Source organism: Salvia splendens, unplaced genomic scaffold (genome assembly GCF_004379255.2).
Source record: "Salvia splendens isolate huo1 unplaced genomic scaffold, SspV2 ctg640, whole genome shotgun sequence".
Classification (NCBI taxonomy): Eukaryota; Viridiplantae; Streptophyta; class Magnoliopsida; order Lamiales; family Lamiaceae; genus Salvia; species Salvia splendens.
Window position 1 is genome coordinate 83,296 of NW_024599304.1, and position 20,416 is coordinate 103,711.

The 20,416-nt window shown below is 42.0% G+C and overlaps 1 protein-coding gene and 1 pseudogene across 1 annotated transcript; one reads left to right on the forward strand and one right to left on the reverse strand.

Annotated features, from left to right (window-relative positions):
- Positions 1 to 10,688: 10,688 nt before the first annotated feature.
- Positions 10,689 to 15,865, forward strand: LOC121790860 (annotated as a pseudogene).
- Positions 15,866 to 16,429: 564 nt separating this feature from the next.
- Positions 16,430 to 17,921, reverse strand: LOC121790852 (60S ribosomal protein L36-2-like). Its single transcript, XM_042188959.1, has 4 exons — positions 17,808 to 17,921; positions 17,387 to 17,491; positions 16,774 to 16,973; positions 16,430 to 16,649 (listed from the first exon to the last, which is right to left on the reverse strand). The coding sequence occupies exons 2-4, from the start codon at positions 17,486 to 17,488 to the stop codon at positions 16,619 to 16,621; spliced, it is 333 nt and encodes a 110-aa protein (XP_042044893.1). The 5' UTR covers positions 17,489 to 17,491; positions 17,808 to 17,921; the 3' UTR covers positions 16,430 to 16,618.
- Between the last annotated feature and the right edge of the window lie 2,495 nt (positions 17,922 to 20,416).

Here is a 20,416-nt window from a genome sequence, read left to right on the forward strand (position 1 = left end):
CATGCAGGATCTCATGCAGGATAGCGGACCAAACAAAGAGATAGTGGACCCATGCAGGATCTCATGACCTCCACGACATCCACGACCTAGTTAGTGGTGATGCAAGCCACGATCTTAGTTCAATGTATAAATAGAACTTAGATCAGATAGACTAAAGAGGGAAGCTCTCTAGACATCAAATATCATATAGCAAGTCTGTATTTGTAAGCTGTAAACCAGATCAAGCAATACAATCTTGCCCTCCTTTCTTCCCGTGGACGTAGATTTACCTCAGTAAATCGAACCACGTAATTCCTTGTGTCGTGATCTATATTTTTTTACCCGCATTTATTACTATCAAAAATTCGTCCAACCATCACTGGCGCCGTCTGTGGGAAACAGAGAACCAAATTTGTGATAAAGCGAATTTTTGACCCTTTTTCCACCCAAAAAAAAAATGCATACCAGATCACGTAACACCCATAATACCGTTCGTGATAACCATGAGGAAGCTAGTCCAGCCCGCAGGTCTGGAAAACAGCCTCGGGAGAAATCTACTTCCAGTTCTCACGGAGAAGGAACAAGCCGCTCAAAGACTCATCGCACCGAGTCTTCCCAGCAGCCTGATTTGAACGAGGCTGTCAAGTTGTTTTTGGCCGAGAAGCAGGAAGAGTTCTTAATTTTCCTGCAAAAGGGCCAAAAGCCGGAGACGAAAACGGTGGATTCTCCCTCCTCATCCAGACATGAAAGTCACTACCGCAGTAGTGCCGTGTCTTCCAGGAAGAAGAATCCTCAACCCCGACATGTTCCTGTTCCTCCTCGGTACCGGAATCACAGGAGAACTCCATCTCCTCCATATCGAAGAGATGTCGGGTTCGCCATGTACGGAGCATTGAAGACTCCGTTCTCGGACGATATCACCCGAACTCCCTTGCCACAGAACTACCGAACTCCGTCGATGACTTATGACGGGTTAGTGAATCCTCATGACTTCCTGGGACGCTATCAGTATAACATGGCGAACCAGGGTCTCAATGAGGTCCATATGTGCAAGCTGTTTCCCGAGCTGCTTATCGGGAACGCAAGAAGGTGGTTCGATAGCCTCCCCCAAGGCAGCATTAGATCTTACCGAGATCTAATGGATGCTTTCCACAGGAGGTTCTTTCAGAAAGCGGAAGCCCGAATCACTTCGGCTCAGCTGCTTTCTATACGTCAAGGTCGCGACGAAAAGATCAGCGACTTTATGACGAGATTCCACAAGGAATGCCTACAAGTAGATGATCTCAATGATCTACTTGTCATTTCGGCATTCCAAAATGGAATCCTGCCCGGAGCTCTCTACAGAAAGCTCGTGGAATGCAGTCCGCAAACAGCTCAAGAGATGTGGGACATTGCGGACCAGTTCTCCCGTGCCGATGAGGCAGACCGTCGCAAACGGTCTTTAGACAGCTCATCCCGAGGAGACAGGAGGAAGCCCGATCATAGCGATCAGGGACATCCTCGCCGAACTCCTTTTGGCGATCAGGGACATCCTCGCCGAACTCCTTTTGAAAGGATTCAAAGGACTCCGGTGCAAGACCGATTGGGGCCACGTCTCAATCCTGAGAAGCCACCCGCTCAGTTCGTACCATTGAACAAGTCGAGAGCGGAAATTTTCGAACTGCATTCCGATATGTTCGAAAAACCAAAGCGGATGACGAAATCGGCCGCGCGTCGACCTCAGGATCAATATTGCTCCTTCCATCAAGACCACGGTCACGATACCGAGGAGTGCCGACATTTGGCTGCAGGTATTGATGCTCTTGTGAAAGCAGGGACGTTAAAAAAATACCAAAGCAAGCAGCCGAAAAAGAACAAAAAGCAGAGAGGTGCGAACTGCGCTCCTCAGGATCCGAAAAAGCAACAGGACCCCGAAGACGATGACGAGCTGCAATATGATGGAGTAATCCTGACTATTGATGCTCTCCCTGCCGGGAAGACTAAATCGTCCCTGAAGTCAGAGCGCAGAGGCTTCAATCGAGAGGAGCCAACGCATAAAAGGCTGAAGCAGGACGAAGTGATTACATTTTCAGATGCAGATCCCGTCCCGGCCATCTCTCCTCATCAAGCTGCTATTGTCATCCAAGCCGGAGTGGCAAACAAACTGATCCACAGAGTGTTTGTGGATACCGGAGCGTCAGTCAGCATTCTTTTTAAAGAATGTTTCGATAAACTAGAAGTGGATCCAGCTCGGCTCAGTCCGGCTCCACTTCCTCTGAAAAGTTTCGCCCAGGAGGACACCCGCCCTGAAGGTATTATCAGCCTTCCGATCACGGTGGGAAAAGCGCCTACAAGCTCCAGTACGATGATCGAGTTCTTTGTGGTAAAAGCTCGGTCCCCGTACAACATCATCTTGGGAAGAGACTGGCTCAACTCAGTTCGGGCCGTTTGCTCTACTTATCACCTCACCATCAAGATCCCCACTAAAGGTGGGATAGCGGTCATCCGAGGTGATCAAAAGAGAGCAAAAGAGTGTCTGCAGATTGCGCTTAAAAGTGCCGAGCAATCAGATCGGCATCATCAAGCATAGCAATCACAGCAGCCAGAGTCAGAGGCAAGCGAAATGACCGAAGTCACACCAGAGTCGAACTCAATGACCGTTCAGTTATACGAAGATGATCCATCCAGAACGGTCAAGATCGGTTTCGCGGGAACGCCTCTACTCCGGGAAAAAACCATCCAGCTCCTCAAGGAGTACAAAGATGTCTTTGCATGGTCTCCGTTGGACATGACCGGAGTGCCCCCTGAGGTAATCACTCATCGGTTAAATATTGATCCTTCAGTCCGGCCTATAAAACAGAAGCAAAGACTCTTTGCGGCAGAAAGAAATCAAGTCATCCATGACGAAGTCCGCCAATTACTGAAAGCGGATGTATTATTCGAGGTGAAATATCCTTCTTGGGTGGCCAATCCTGTGATGATCAAGAAAAAAGAAGGAGGATGGCGGATGTGCATAGATTTTACCGATCTAAACAAGCACTGTCCTAAAGATTGCTATCCCCTTCCGAACATAGATACAAAAGTAGAAGCTTTGATCGGCTTCGAAATTTTCTGTTTTCTTGATTTATACAAAGGCTACCACCAAGTTTTAATGGATGAGAATGATGCTTCAAAAACGGCTTTCATTACTGACTTCGGCATCTTTGCTTATAAAAAGATGCCATTCGGTTTAAAGAATGCCGGAGCCACATATCAAAGGATGGTAGATAAGCTTTTTCGGCATTTGATCGGAAAAGAGGTTGAAGTGTATGTTGACGACATAGTCGTCAAAAGCAGAAGCACTTCGGAGTACGAAGACAACCTCAAATCCACTCTCGACGTGCTCAAAAAAGCCAACCTCAAACTCAATCCCCAAAAATGTACCTTTTTGGTAGATTCGGGAAAGTTTCTGGGTTGTTGGGTTTCAAAGGACGGACTCAAGGCAAATCCCTCAAAAGTTCAAGTTGTTCAGAACATGGCGATGCCGAAGTCCATACATGATGTGCAAAGGCTAACTGGATGTCTAGCCGCACTGAATAGATTCCTTTCCCAAGCAGCCGAAAAGCAACTGCCGTTCTTCAAAGTGTTGAAAAAGGCACCAAGTTTGAGTGGGGAGCCGAGCAGAAAAAGGCTTTTGACGAGCTCAAAAGTTATTTAGCCAAGCTTCCAATTCTCTCTGCTCCAACAGATGCCGAAGTGATATTCTTATACTTAGCGGCATCAGATCAAACCATTAGCGCGGTGCTTGTACGAGAAGAAGGCCTAAAGCAGCTTCCCATCTACTTTACAAGCCGAGCATTAAGAGGTCCAGAAACAAGGTATCAACCTCTGGAAAAAAATTGCTCTGGCGTTAGTAAATGCAGCAAGGAGACTGCGGCCATACTTCTATGCTCACAAGGTATGCGTCTTAACCGATCTGCCACTTCGGCAAGTTTTGACCAAGCCAGAAGCATCAGGCAGAATCGCCAAATGGGCCATAGAGTTGGGAGAACACTCAATCGAATACCTACCTCGGAAAGCCATCAAGGGACAAGCCTTGGCAGATTTTCTTACAGAGGCAAAGTTCGATCAAGTAATCCCTGTCATTACCGAACAGAAAAATTCTGCCAATACCGAACTAGCACAGCCCCTGGAATCCGAAGTAGAGCCGCCGGATTGCTGGAGCGGATTCGTAGATGGAGCTTCGAATAAAACGGGAAGTGGAGCTGGTATTCTACTTATCGCTTCCGACGGACACGAGGTAACTTATTCACTTCGGTTCTTGTTCCCAACCACTAATAACGAAGCCGAATACGAAGCTCTCCTTGCCGGACTCCAGCTAGCGCAAAGTCTATTTATCAAGTCTCTCAAAATCCATTGTGATTCACAAGTCATAGTGAATCACCTGTTGGGTACAAGTGAAGCCCGTGATGAGAGGATGAGGAAATACTTGGACAAAGCGCAAAGCATTAGCCGAAGTTTCTCTTATTTTCGGATAATCCGCATTCCCAGAGCGGAAAACAGCCGAGCAGATACTTTAAGTAAGTTAGCCTCATATCCAAGCTCAAAGGTGGAGGAATTGATGCACCGAAGCATTGATGAAGCTGAGGTACATTCCGTAGCCAGCTCGCCGAACTGGATGACGCCGATCTTACAGTATCTAGATCAAGGACAACTGCCCGAGGATAAGAGAGAAGCTCGGAAAATCACATGCCGAGCACTTCGGTACGAACTTCATGGAGGAGTCCTATACAGAAAGTCCTACCTTCAGCCGTTATTGCGATGTGTAGGGCCAGAAGAGACGGACTACATCCTTAGAGAAGTTCATGAAGGATCTTGCGGTAGCCACATCGGAGCTAGAGCTTTAGCTAAAAAAGTTCTGAGATGGGGGTATTATTGGCCAACTTTGGTACAAGAAGCAGTGCAGCTCGTCAAGACATGCACGAAGTGCCAAATCCATGCAAATATCCCAAGGATGCCGCAGACCGATCTATATGCTATGCAAAGCCCTTGGCCTTTTATGCAATGGGGCATAGACATAGTAGGACCACTACCACAAGCTCCTCGACAAATGAATTTCCTTATCGTTGCCGTGGATTACTTTACAAAGTGGGTAGAGGCTGAACCATTAGCTACGATAACGAGCTCGAAGGCATTGGATTTCGTCTGGAAGAACATAGTGTGCCGATTTGGCATACCCCACATCCTCATTTCGGATAATGGGACTCAGTTCACCGACAAGACATTCAAGAATTGGTGCCAAGAGCTGAATATTCAACAGCGGTTCACTTCGGTCTCCCACCCACAAGCAAACGGACAAACGGAGGTAACAAACCGTATCTTGGTGAAAGGGTTAAAAGCTCGGTTAGAACAAGCCAAAGGACAATGGGTAGAAAATCTCCCTCAAGTCCTATGGTCTTACCGAACTACACCCAAAATCTCCAACGGTGAAACTCCGTACAGTCTGGTGTACGGCACTGAAGCCGTGATTCCGGTTGAGATCGGCGTACCCAGTCCCCGAACTCTAAATTTCTCCTCAGAAATGAATGATGACGGACTGAGAGCCGAACTAGATCTGGCCGAAGAAAGAAGAGAATTGGCCTGCATAAAAGCAGCCAAGTACAAGGAGCAAGTAGATCGGTGAAAAAGCTGCAATTTCAAGTGGGAGATCTCGTCTTGAGAAACAACGAAGTAAGCCGAGCAGAAAAGCTGGGCAAACTCGAACCCACATGGGAAGGTCCATATCGGGTGTCAGAAGTCCTCGGCAAAGGGTCTTACAAATTGACTCACGTGTCAGGAGAACAAGTACCCCGAACATGGCACATTTCCAACCTCAAGAAGTTCCATTTGTAAGAGACAGTCCGGTCAGTCAGTCTTGTGTCTAGTTCGGTCCTAGAGGTATGTGCTTTCTTTGTTTTTTACTTGTTCTTTGTGCTTGTTTTATAAAAGTTTAAAATCTTGTTCGTCCTTTTTATTTGTCTATGTGCGTTTTGTCTGTCTATGTGCGTGTCGTCTCTTACAAATGTTACTGAGGTATCTTGTTCTTCGAAGGCTGATCCCCTTTTTAGAACATATATAAGCCAACGATTGTGAGTCCAAGCTTCTAAGGAGGATACAAGACCACAATTCAGCTTAAGAAACAAGCAGTTCGTCTGAAACGAACTGCAACAAAGGGAAAGTCCGATCCACGCGATAAAACTCGCCGAATTAGGACAAGGGAAAGTCCGATCCCCAAATTAGGACAAGGGAAAGTCCGATCCGAGCGATAAAACTCGCCAAATTAGGACACAAGCTTAGTCCGGTCAAAGAAATTTACTTCATAAGACCAAAGACGAGTCCGGTCAAAGAAGTTTACTTCATAAGACCAAAGACGAGTCCGGTCAAAGAAGTTTATTTCATAAGACCGAGGACCAAGTCCGGTCAAAGAAGTTTACTTCATAAGACCAAAGACGAGTCCGGTCAAAGAAGCTTACTTCATAAGACCGAGGACGAGTCCGGTCAAAGAAGTTTACTTCATAAGACCGAGGACGAGCACGATGAAATTTTTTCGCTGAGCTGTAAATACGCAGTGATAGAAGCGAAATGAAAATTTCATTTATTAAATCTTGTTCGGCATATAATTCTGCTGCCCTACGAGAAGGCGTTACGCCATTACAAAGGACTATTCTACTGTCCATGGTTGCTAAAGTTGAGCCATCTATTCACAAAATCCTCGTGAAGCCGAGTTCGGCCATTCCGGGCAGCTGAAGAATAAGCAGGTCGACGAGATGCTCTAATCGACCTACCGCCTCTTCCCTGAGCCCGGGAAGCTCTAGCACCTCGGCGGCGAAGAGTCTCTTCACGAATCATTTGCCGATCTTGCTCACTCATAGTCACCGCTCCTCTGCGAACTTCAGTCCGTCCTCGTCTTGACGTCTCCGGTTGTTCCTGAGTTCGTTGCTGACTTGGAGTAGGGTTTTGAGCAAGTGAATCAGAGGTTTGAGCTGGAGTGCGAGCATCTGTTGGCGGGAAATGCCTAAGGAATCTCTCGATTGAGGGACGCCGGGAAAGAATGATGTCGTACCGAGAAGCCCAGCGCCGCAATGATTTCACGACTTGTTGGCAAGCCGAGCTCTCCAGCGCATTGTTCCTCCGGAGTACATGATATTCCTCCCACAGTTCGTCAACTCGTTCCTGAACTTCAGAGATGGTCATTCCCCCGCGCCTGCAGATGAAATCCTCATACGCAGTCCTCTCAGCGACGGCAATATTCAGCTCGGCCTCCAGATCTTTCTTTTCGGACTCTAAGTCCTTATTGTCGGCCTCCAGCTTCACTAAACAAGCCAAGAGTTCGTCATTCTTCATCTGGTCAGCTATGGCTTTTTTCTCAGCTTCGTCTAAAGCGGAAGAGTACAGCCGCTTCCAGTGAAGTACCTCCAGCTCCTTAAGAGTTAAGAATACAAAGCAGCTATGTCAGTTCGGCATTTCATTTTACTGAGCAGGTAGTAAACCACAACAGGAGTAAAAGAGAGTACGAAAAGCTATACGAAGACACAAGTGTAGAAAGAAGAATTTTTTCATTCATAAGAAAAAAATTTTTTACACAAGGAGGGCTTCAAGGCCATTTTACAAGAAGGAAGAAACTAAACTAAGAGAAGGGAGACGAAATCATACTCCGCCAGCTTCGTCTCCGGCTCCTCGGTGAGGTTCAGCTTCCTTCTCCTTGTCTGCCTCAGCTTCAGCCTCGGCCCCCCTGCTCCCCCCAGCCTGCTCGGTGCCCCCATCACCGATCAGCAGCACCTCTTGCTCGGCCTGCCCGTCTCCGGTCTGCTGATCAAGCTGCTCGGTCTCACCCTCTCCGTGGAAAATTGGAGCGGGTGAAACTGGCCCTAAGGAGGCAAAGATAGCCTCCATATTCTCGTCCCGGTCAGCTCGGCAACTACGAACTCGGTCAGCAGAAAGCAGGACCGAGGACGAAGCAAGCTCCTCAAGGAGCGGCAGACTCTGGAGACGAGCTGCTATCTCTCGGCCGTACAGCGGCAGGACGACTTCGGGCCCCTGCTCGGCATTATCGGTCATCAGTTTCAGCAGATCACCGACAAAGGCCGAAAATTGATTGCTCAGAAAGAGTTTCTCCGCGAAAGCACGGAGAACCTCCCCTTGGGCAACCACGGCGGCAGCATCCCTCCGTTTCGTCTGCTCTCGCTGGATGATGAGCTGGTTTTTGGCAAACTGGGCTTCATCCTGGGCCGAGATCCTAGCAGCTCTGGCCTTCTCAAAGTCTGCCTTAGCCTGTTCGGCCTGGTGACGAGCAGCCGCCAACTTCCTCTGCATCTCAGCGTAGTCGCTGGACGCTTTAGAGAGTTCGACTGCGACGAGCTTGCTGAGCATGCTATTCCTCTGAAAATGGAAAATGGAAAGAGTCAACAGAGGGGCCACCAAAAAAACATAGGAAAGAAGCAAAGCCAAAGAATCAAGAAGAGAAGTTACCTCGGCAAAGTCCGTTGGCCATGCAAAAGGCTCACAGACATGCTCCGAAGGGGGCGCCAAGACGATGTCTCTCTCCGGCGCTCTTGGGGGCTTCTGGGTCTTCCCCTTCCCCTTTGCCGAAGTCGACTCCGGCTTTTTTGGATCCGAAGAAGAGGTCTTCTGCCTTTTCGGATTCTTCTCGGCATCAGGCGCCGAGCTGGTAGCCTTCTGTTTCTCCGGCTCCTTAAGCTCGGAGGATTTGCGGCTAATCTTATTTAGCAAGTTCACTGCCAAAAAGCAAGAAAGCAAGGTTAGTTTTCGCCACAAAAGCAGTAAGGCACAAAAAAGAAGTCCTCACCCTCAGTCTCTTCGTCCGAAGACGAGGAGTCGAACACGAAGTCGCCCTTGACGAGCTCAGACTCCAGGTACTGCTTCCTAATCATAGGAATCTTATTGAGCTCGCCCTCGAGCTCGTCCAACGGTTCTAACCGAGGATGAGGAATCACGGACTTCGGCCCTCTCCAGGGAAAGCCCGGAGCCGCTGTCCTATTATAAAAAAAGAAGCGATGTTGCCACTTTGGCCACTTGGTTTTGCAGAAGGCCCTAAAAGGCTGTAAAGGGATCAGGTAAAACCAAGATCCTTTTCTCTTAAACTGGAAAAAATTAAGGATTGCCCTCAGAGACAGATCCTTATCTAGCCTACGCAGTTCGGTAGCAAAGGCCGATAAGTGCCTCCAAGAGTTCGGAGTCACCTGACCTAAAGGGAGTTGAAAAAAATCAAGCAGCTCTACAAAGGCAGGGGGAAGAGGGAAACGAAGCCCGCATTCCAAGCCGGCTTCATAAACGGTGGCGTAACCCTCCGGCGGCGAGTCAGCCCTATGAAGGTCGTCGGGAATCGCAACCTTCCCCCCAGGAAAAAAATATTTTTCGTGTAGGGATATCACAGTATCCTTACTCAAGATGCTGTGAAAATACTCTACGGTCTTCTCCCCGGATTCTTTCCGGCTAGAAGACCCCTTATCCCCTTTCCTACCGCTACCTGACTCAGAAGAAGAAGACATGGTTCTTACTATTTGAAAGTCTGAAGAAATTCTGAAGAAATTCTTGAAAGCGGAAGGAAATTTTTACGCAAAAGAGAGAGAATGCAGAAGAAGCAATAGCAAAAGTGTTCAAATGATGAAGAAAGGACGTATTTATCAGATTCGGAGAAGATTTCAAAATCATCGCACCGTTTCGAATCCCACCTTTTCAGGATTCAACGGCCGGATTTTACTGTCGCATTTAATGCAGTCACGCGCAAGGCACGTCCCCTGACGTCAGCCTCCCCCGTACCTTTATCCAGAATGCCGAAGTGACTCGCTTCGCCGAAGTGATTCACTTCGCTTTTCGGGGGGGGGTAGTGATGGGGTACGTACTAAACAAGCCCAATAGCAGTGACGGCCCATCAGCCCAAAGCCCAAGGAAGAGTATCAGTTCGGCATTACCAAAGAGTTCGGCCCCAGCCTACAGCTCGGTAAAAGCCGACCAATCAAGCTCTACTCTCAGATCGGCAAAAGCTGCTCGGCAATAGTTCAGCAGTTCGGTCTCAGTATTCGACCGAACTGGGAGATAGTGGACTCATGCAGAACCTCCACGACCTCCACTACACGATCTATTTAGTGGTGTCAACTCATGCAGGATCTCATGCAGGATAGCGGACCAAACAAAGAGATAGTGGACCCATGCAGGATCTCATGCAGGATAGCGGACCAAACAAAGAGATAGTGGACCCATGCAGGATCTCATGACCTCCACGACATCCACGACCTAGTTAGTGGTGATGCAAGCCACGATCTTAGTTCAATGTATAAATAGAACTTAGATCAGATAGACTAGAGGAAGAAGCTCTCTAGACATCAAATATCATATAGCAAGTCTGTATTTGTAAGCTGTAAACCAGATCAAGCAATACAATCTTGCCCTCCTTTCTTCCCGTGGACGTAGATTTACCTCAGTAAATCGAACCACGTAATTCCTTGTGTCGTGATCTATATTTTTTTACCCGCATTTATTACTATCAAAAATTCGTCCAACCATCATTCACCGATTCTCTCTTCTTTTCTTATTTCTTTTCCCTCACAAAATACATAATTAACTACTTCCATGAAATAAATTCATAAAAGAAACTAAGTAGTCAGCGTCAAAATGGGATTTGATGATTGATTTATTATTCTTTTATCAGATTAACAGTTAAGCGATTTACTGTTAAAAGTAGAAAGAATTTAACCTACCAAATTAGCCGATTCGGTAGTTCGGTTGATCCCTGAAACTCGAATTTTGCAGTTCGTCGTCGGATAAGATGGGTAACAAGTACGCACTCAGCGATGGAAACCTTGGTACACAAAACCCTATCGCGATTCTAAGAAAAAACCCCTAAAATTATCCCCACCAAACCCGAACATTATCAATTTTGAGCTGCAGGAATAGATAGTCGCCGCGGAGGCCTATATCCCAAAAGAAATCGGAAATGAACGCTGTGGCCACGACGGCGTTCTGTCCGACGTCGTTTCAGCTTAAATTCGCATTCGCTGGCCGGAAACCTAAACTGGCGTTTGTGCAGACTCGCCTTCCGAAGATCGATCGCCGCCGTGTGGAACTCGAGTCGCTCGTTGTACGGAGTAGCGCGGTCAACGGCAACGGCTTGGAACAACGTAGTCCAGTCAATTCATCATGGACGAACTCGAATTCTGCGGCTGATGATTTCTCTGGCTGGGCGACTGGTTACGCTGAAAAACGTTCTGGTGATCCCAAGCCGAAGAAATCGGCTGTAGGTAAGAATGATGTTGCTTTCTCCAGTCTGTGTAATGACTGAAGTTATGAGCTCTACCTGAATAGAGTTGGCCTCCTGAAATTAAATTTCCACTGGATATGTTTATTCAGGCTGATGGATTTGCTGTTTCTGTGTGTAGTGCATGTATAATTTTATGCTGGTGGCTTTTGTTGTTGGCTAATAACACTAGTGAATTAGTTGACTTTCAGGGATACTGGCAGCAGGAGTTGCCGGGGTGATTCTGGTTGCTGGCATCACATTTGCTGCATTCTCTATGAGTAGAAGGAGTACTACAAGTGGGTAATTTCTTCCTTTGTAGTTATATTGTTAAGATCTAGCAAACATAGGGCTTCATGGAGCAGATAGAATCATCAAACTATTGACATTTCTTTAGCAAATAGGAAATGATGATGATGTCGCTAAAAAGAATAACTACAACCCTGCAATCTCTGTACAGGAATATTGTCACCTTTTGACATGTTATATGATGAATGTTTCCCTGAGGCCTGCCCTTCTTTATTGATGATGTGGAGGTCTATTTATATTTGAATATATGAGCTCTTATGTGCAGGAATTGGAGAACAAATGGAGCAATTGACAGCAGAACAAGAAGAGTCCTTGTCCTTGGATGACAAACAGAATCAAGTTGAGGGGGATAAATATGGGAAGGTAGTTGAGATGCTGGATAGTAATACTGCAGAAAGCATGGCAGGTAAAGATGGAGATCCTCTTTCCATTAACGAAAATATTGATGCTATAGAAAGTAGAGTCAGCGAAGATACTGGTTTGAGACAGTCATCGGAGGAAGGTGGAGTCTTTGGTCCTGTAGATGTCCAAACAGAATCAGCTGTTAGCGGCAATATGGTTTCTCCTGAAGCCACTAACAAACATCCTCTACATGATATTAATGGAGATTCCTCACCCATTGAACCAGCATTGGACAAACCTGCTGATGCCAGTACACTAGAACCATCTGAATTTGCTGCTGATTCAGAAAATTCATTCACTGACAGTATGAACAGGCTGTCTAACTTGAATCAAGAGTCCAGCTTGTCGCTTAACCCTTCTTCTGTCGAGTCTTCAATTTCAAATATATCAAACGAATCAGAGTCCAATGCAACTATTGGAACAAGCATTACCCAAGAAGTGCTTTTGAAGTCAGGAGACGTGCTTTCCATAATGGATGTTGAGCCAAGCAAGGAGCTCCTAACAATAGATGTCATTTCAAGCAAAATTGATGAGGTTGCTTTTAATCAAAATGTTGAAATGTCGGTTGAGAAAACATTAAATGGAACTGTATTGACTTGGACACCTTTACTAGAAGACTCCAATCAATCTGGATATCAAGGTCTTCAAAACAATCAAAATGACATAGTTAGCCAACCCCTTTTTGACTCTACGGTTCCTGGAAATTATTTCACTTCAGCTGGCATACCGGCTCCATCACTTGTCTCTCCAGCTCTGCAATCCCCTCCAGGGAAGGTTTTGGTTCCTGCTATTGTCGATCAACTTCAAAGTCAAGCATTTTCTGCTTTGCAAGTCTTAAAGGTTTGTTGAATATTGCTTTAGATACTGAATTCTGCACAAGATGGGATTTGGTCACACATTCCCAAGTGTAAATGATTTTGTGCTTATTAGGTCATTGAAGATTGTGTTCAACCTGGAGACTTATGTACACAACGGGAGTATGCTCGTTGGCTAGTTCAAGCCAGTAGTACTCTTTCCAGGTTTAAGTTGTTCTAATGAGACATATATTAGCCTATTAGGAATGAATCTCAAAGTAATGTAGCATTCATATTAATCTCGAGTATTTGGAATTATTGTAGGAACACAACTTCCAAAGTTTATCCTGCTATGTTCATCGAAAATGTTTCTGAACTTGCCTTTGATGACATTACACCTGAAGACCCTGATTTCCCATTTATTCAAGGTGAAATCTAACATTTTGGTCATAATCCATAGCTCTAAACGTCCAACTATTTGTTTTTTGAATATTGATGTCTGAACGAGTTTACATGTTTTCAGGCTTGGCAGAGGCTGGACTTATTGCCAGCAAGCTTTCAAGACACGACATGCAATCATACGACAAAGAAGATACTAGTCCATTATATTTCTTTCCTGAAAGGTGTATATAAACAGTTAAATTCCTTGTGATTGATGACTTCAAATTTTCAACTATTTAACTATAAAATTGACAAATTGGATTCATAATGATAAAGAGGAATGCTTCCCTTTATCTTGGACATTACAGATTCATGGCTGCAAAATTTATTTCTTATTGCCCCTCTATTTTCCTCATATTGAATTTTTTGTAAGTTGAAAGTTTAAGATTATTTGTCCACTCTCACCATTCTTGTTCTGGGTGGCTTCCATTGGATGACATCATCAGTCTGATTTGAATATGTCCCTAAATTTTGTTCCCGGTCTTATTGTTAATTTTAATGGTTATCCTTGATGTGAAGTTGTTATGCCTTCTAACGGAGTTGATATAACCATTTGGATTATTTGCTAATCTTGTTAAATATTTTTATTGTTTTCTATGTTTCAAATTTTGTTCTTTTAACAGCTCCTTATCTCGTCAAGATCTTGTGAGTTGGAAGATGGCTCTTGAAAAAAGGAAGCTACCAGCGGTTGACAAAAAGGTTATCACATAATGATAGAAATATAGAATATAACTTACTCTTGATTTACACAAGTCATTGATAACTTATTGCTAACTCTGTTTTCTTTCATTAAATGAGGAGTTAAGATCTTGCAGCAGTTAACTGGATTCATGGATATTGACAAGATTAACCCTGATGCATGGCCTGCAGTGGTAGCAGACATAGCAGCTGGAGATCAGGGTATTATAACTCTTGCATTTGGTGAGTTTTCTTGTTGGGGAATTATGTTTCTAAAGCAGGTGTTCTCTCTTTACAATTAGCATTACATGACAGGATATACAAGACTTTTCCAGCCAGAAAAACCTGTTACAAAAGCCCAGGCCGCCATTGCACTTTCAACTGGGGATGCTTTTGCTATTGTTAGTGATGAACTTGCACGGATTGAAGCAGAAAACTATGGCAGAGAATGCTGTTTCTGAGCACAGTGCTCTAGTTGCTCAAGTTGAGAAGGATCTAAATGCAAGTTTTGAGAAGGAGCTTTCCCTGGAAAGGGAAAAGATCAATGCTGTTGAGAAATTGGCTGAGGAAGCTAGAAGAGAAGTGGAGAGACTGAGTGCTGCAAGGGAGGAGGAAAGTCTTTCATTAATAAAGGAGCGTGCTGCTGTTGATTCAGAGTTAGAAATTTTTTCTAGATTAAGAAGAGAAATGGAGGAACAATTGCAGGTCCTTATGACCGATAAAATGGAGACTTCATATGAGAAAGAAAGGCTGAATAAACTTCGGAGAGATGCTGAAAAGGAGAGTCAGGAACTAACACGGTTACGATATGAGCTGGAAGTTGAGCGCAAAGCCTTATCCATGGCACGGTGAGAAGTTCATATCATCTTTTCCTTATGAAAAAGTTTAGCGTTCTTATTACAATTATGAATTTTTGGGAAAAAACTTTTTTTTTAATTCAACATAAAAGAATTTTGATGGTTCTACTTAGGAAGTCTGTGCTGGTCATAACAATCTTTGCAATACTAGTTTGCTTGACCATTTTTTTCTTGTTGGCCTAGTTTCATGCTAAACTTAGAGTACTTCGAGGAGTGAATATTAGGGACTTGGTAAAATAACTTATTTTCTGGCATAATGATGGAAGCTCCTTATTGTCGATTTGTCTTCTGCAGTGTCCATCCTATTATTCTATCCAGACTCCTGTGAAAATATTTTCTCCTCCACCACCCCTTGTGATCATTTGAACGATCGTTCGAGATCTGTCAAATGAGTTGGAATAACTTGTCAGTTCTGTCATGTATTTTTGTGCAGGGCCTGGGCTGAAGATGAGGCAAAAAAGGCAAGGGTGCAAGCAAATGCCCTGGATGAGGCTAGAGAACGATGGGAGCAACAAGGCATAAAAGTTGTGGTCGACAACGACTTACGTGAGGAAGCTGAAGCTGGAGATACATGGATTGCTGCTGGAAAGCAGTTCTCTGTCGAAGAATCCATTGAGAGGTCCGAGAACCTCGTGGACAAACTTAAGAAAATGGCAGATGAAGTAAGAGTGAAAAGCAAAGAGACAATAACAAAAATCATTGAGATGATAGTTGAATTCATATCTAGCTTGAAGAAAAAGGCAGTGGAGCTAAAAGATGCTGGAAAATCGAAGTGGGACAGTTCTTTACAAGTTGTTCAGCGTAACTCTGCCGGATTGACTTCAGCTGTTAAGGAAGGTGCAAAGCGCGTTGCTGGAGACTGGAAAGAAGGAGTGGAGAGATTGTCGCAGAAGTTCAAGGCATGATTTTTGTAGTCTGTATCTGAACTTTTAACCTTTCATTCTGGGCATACTGCTTCTGCGATGTTGTGCTTCATTCTCACTTACAATCCCAAGGAAATAAACGCCCAAGAGGAATAATGTTCGTCACATAGTGATTTTTGCAGAAGATGCAATAAATTGTTGTATGGTAATGTAATCATATATGCCAGTTTCGGTTAGAAATGTCTGTTTAACAAGTTCGACCACCTAATATCTGATTTCAAGTCTCTCAAAGTTGGTCCCACACTAGTGTTTCACTTTCAAGCATGGTTTCTCTTGTTATAGTAAATTCTTAAATGAAACATGTAACAAAATTTATTTTTTCCTAGTTCGATAAGTCAGTGATTCCCCCATAGAATTATTCATGTGAACTTGAAATGGTGTATGTTTTATTACTATTGTAACGTAATATTTGATACCCCATAGAATTATTCATGTGGAACTTGAAAATGGTGCATGTTTTATAACTACTGTCACGTAGTAATTGATATATTAAAAACTTCAAACTAAGTCTTGAATTTTTATACTAAAATTTATATTTTTAATCTATAATGGTATGTAAATACAGAAAATATGAAACTTTATATAAAATTGAATTTTAATCAAAACACAACCAGAGTGCGGGCCAAACGAGGTTTATAAGTTTTCAAAATTAATAGTAATACAGAATAAAATTATGGCTGGATTCAAACCTACGTCGCACGCAACAAAAAAAAAGTAGACTTTTATCGTGCCAATATAACGTTCAAGCCAATTTTCATTGAATTACCAGACAGAACGGAACCTAAGATGTCAAACTACGGGAGAATAGCTCATGTTTTCATTGATATAAGAAGAAATCAGACAAAAAAAAGAACAAAAGTTGGCGCTAAAACAAAAATATAGTATGTGTTTGAGATCATAATTTCTAAATGACGAACAAAGATCATTGAAGCTAGGCCAACGAGTTCCAAACATTTCACAAAATGCAAATAACAGAAATTGATCTCACTTCTTCTTCTCACCACCACCGGCGGCCCTGCATAACAAAAAACTCATAAGTAAAATGAAGAAAGAGACCAACATACATATCAAACTCAGTTGAATCATAAAATAAGTTGAACGATTAAAAGCATAACAACACAGTCATTCATGTAGCTGACCTCATCTTGCGGAGAGCACCAGACATCTCCTCTCTCTTCTTTTTGGCCCTCTTGTGGGTGCCCAATTTTCTCTTAGCTACCTTCAAAGCCCTCTTGTCCTTGCCGACTTTGAGAAGTTCGGTGATCCTCTTCTCATAAGGTGCAAACCCAGCCACTTCTCTGATGAGACTCCTCACAAAATGCACTCTCTTGCTTGTTTTCTAGTTAACATCAACAGTTGAATTTAGTATAGTATAAAATTAACACTACAAAATCTAGTGCACAACATCCTGCATAGAGAGAAAAGTTCCGTACAGAGTTGGTCCATTAAGCTAACAAAGCTAGCGGTAATATTAACTCTTTGAAATGGGAAATGAATAATTCAGCGGTTAGAAAAATAATGATAGAACTTTCACATATCAACAACAACCAGTACAATAGTAGTATAGGGAATCACCGAGTTACTGAACTCATTCAATTTTTTTTAACAGTTTACAAACTGAAAACCTACTTCCATCACATATATTCACAAAGACTGGCAGCAATCGAAAATGGAAACATAAAATGTTTGTAAAAATCAAACAGAATAGAAGTCCATCAAAATGATCTCACATAATAATCTTAATTTACTTACACCCTTCCTCTCAGACGGGCGTGGCGCCAACTCCTTCGGGGTAACGACATGCCCCTTTTCCAACCCAACAAATATCCCACTGTTTTGCTGCTTCGGAGCCATTACCTAAATCCCACACCAAACAAAAAATCAATTCCAGTTCCTTAAACAATATACTCGAAAATCTAATGGAAGTCCTAGCAGAGTTATAAATCTCCCTTCACGGCCAGAGTGGCAAAGCACAATGTCTAAAGCAACGAGTTCAATAAAAATAAATAAACAATCTTCGAGAGAGAAAACTGAAACACCTAGAGGAGAATAAATAGACGCCGGTTGTTATTGCACATGAAAATTTTGATATTTGCAGGACACGAAAAGCACCAAAGGTAAATTAATATACAAAGCACGAATAATCAATTTGAGAGAAAAATGGTGAGCAGACCTTTTCCGATCTGCCCTGCGACGACGCTTGGATGAGGGTTGAAGATTGAAACTAGGGTTTAGAAGAATGCTTTTTTTTATAGGATCGTTGAATTTGAAGTTGGGCTACATTTGGCCAACCAATTACTTATATTATACTTCCACTAGCCCAACACTTTATACCAATACCAATACCAATAGTACATTTTATCCAATCAGTTAATTTTTTTTAATATTGATTTAAATGCTCCCAACCAGTGGCGGATCCAGGTGGGGTCGGAGGGGGTCGGCCGACCCCACCGCCATCCTCGGTGAATCGCCGGATAATACCCTTCTTCAGCACCGACCCCACGCCGCCAAGATCCTGCCCCAAACCAGACCGTCGTCGCTTTTACGCAGAAAAAAAGAAACACAAATTTTAATACCACTAGTTGGGCTTTACTAATTTGGCCTCTCACTTATTAATAGTACTACAGTAGTAATTAAACCATTTATTCTGTAATATGTTTCGTATATTCAATTGGAGGAGAATACAAAAGGTTTTGTCTAAAAAATTAGAAGTTCGACTTTAAAAAGTATTGATCATGTTACTTTATTTTTAGGTTAATGGATAAATTTCTTAAGAAAATACCTTGAGTTTCTATTGGCTCTTTTAATGCTAATGTTGAGCAAGAGCCACAAATAATTGGAATTCATGTGGTGGTTGAAATGACGAAATATAAGATTTTCCTATTGGTTTATCGACTGATAAAATTGGACTTAATTTTAACAGTAGCAACAACATCTATTGAAAAAGTGCTTTCTGCAATGAAATTTGTTAAGTTAGAGTTGCGAAATAAGATGGGAGATGACTGGTTGAACGTCAGTTCGATGGTATAGCGAGAATGAGGTGTTTGCAACTATTACCGATGAATAGATTTTGAGTCATTTCCAAAAAATGCATACCCGAAGAAACCAACTATCTCGCAAGCATAAGATTGTGGTATTTATATTTTATGTATTTTTGTTCAATTATATATCTCATATTATTCAGTTCGACCCCACGATTTTTTATTTTGGATCCGCCATGGCTCCCAACTCGCAACTTGTATTTATATATGTGCAAGGGTTCTTTCTTTTTTCTTTAATTTTCGTTTCCAACCATGAAAGTACAATCAATTATTTTTAATATTTATTGAAATGCTCTCAAGACTCAAGCTATATAAGACATGAAGACAAGAAGTATGTTAATATTTCATTTTATGGCAAGAATTAGTAAGGTTTCAATTTGATTAGTTATTAATTATTATGTATGGGTAATGTACAACTATGTTTCACTCACTAAGAAATATGAAAAGTTTATATATATTCTCGTTATCAATTAATAGAACTTATTCTGTGTATATATTGCGATCTAACTATTGTCAGAGTAATATTTTTTCCTCTCTTTTTATTTGACATTTTTTACATGAACAATATGAGTATGTACGTATAGGTGAAGAAAATGAAAATAAAAGCACACAATTATAAAATAATGAGCAAAACAAATAAAACGTAATCATAATTTTTATATGGACAATATAAGTATGTACGTATAGGTGATGAAAATGAATATAAAAGCACACAATCATAAAATAATGAGCAAAACAAATAAACGTAATCATACAAATTTGGTTTAAAAGAATAGAGTATTTAATGAATTTACACTATTTAATATCATAACAAGTTTATTTATGAAATAAATGTGGCAAATAGCTTAAATATAGATCGTTAGTTTCTTGTTTGATATAGATTGCAAAATTTGTTGATACAAAAAAATGATGAAAACTTAATAGTAAAACATTAGATACGTACTTATATAAGCAATGAGATGATGGTGCATTACAATAACATAACTCAATATGAGGTGTGTTTTTTGGAGGTTTCAAAGAAACAAACTATGAGATCATAACAAAGGTATCCAAAGATTGAAGCAATATACTAATACAACATGTAATAAAATATCATTTGAGGTATTCGGTGAATTACATATTATCGTTTGAGGTATCTCTTTTACATTCTCTCATAAATACTTTGTTATAATTTTAAAATAGACCACTACTATTATCTTAGTATTTAAAGAAGTATTATAGTCATATTTTACTTATTTTTAATAATAATAATGCAATATTTTTACGAAGGACGTACGATAGCAAAATATCCAACAGAATGAACTTTCAACCGATTTTTTTAATTTAATTCCTTTAATTAACTGTGAGTATGATATGATTTCAGTCCTGGCCCCCTGGAAAACCACATGAATGATGAAACTGGTTTACATCAAGACAAATAATAAAATAAGATAGAGTTAAACAGTTAAACTTTTTTATGGATAAATAAACAAAAATTTAAACACCAATTGTTAAACAAACTAGAGTTAAAATAAAACAATTGTAAAAACTCCTACTTATGATTGTTTTACTAAAGTTATTCGTGGGGGTATTTTGTGATAATTCGAATTATTCAATCAACTTAATTATGAATCAAACTATTATATCCACTGCTAAATTGTTAGTATCATAAAGTCACATGACTTGATTTCCAATATACTATAGTCAATTAAAAATTAGTAATAAGAATCAAAACCCATTATTCTTAAGTCATTAATAATTT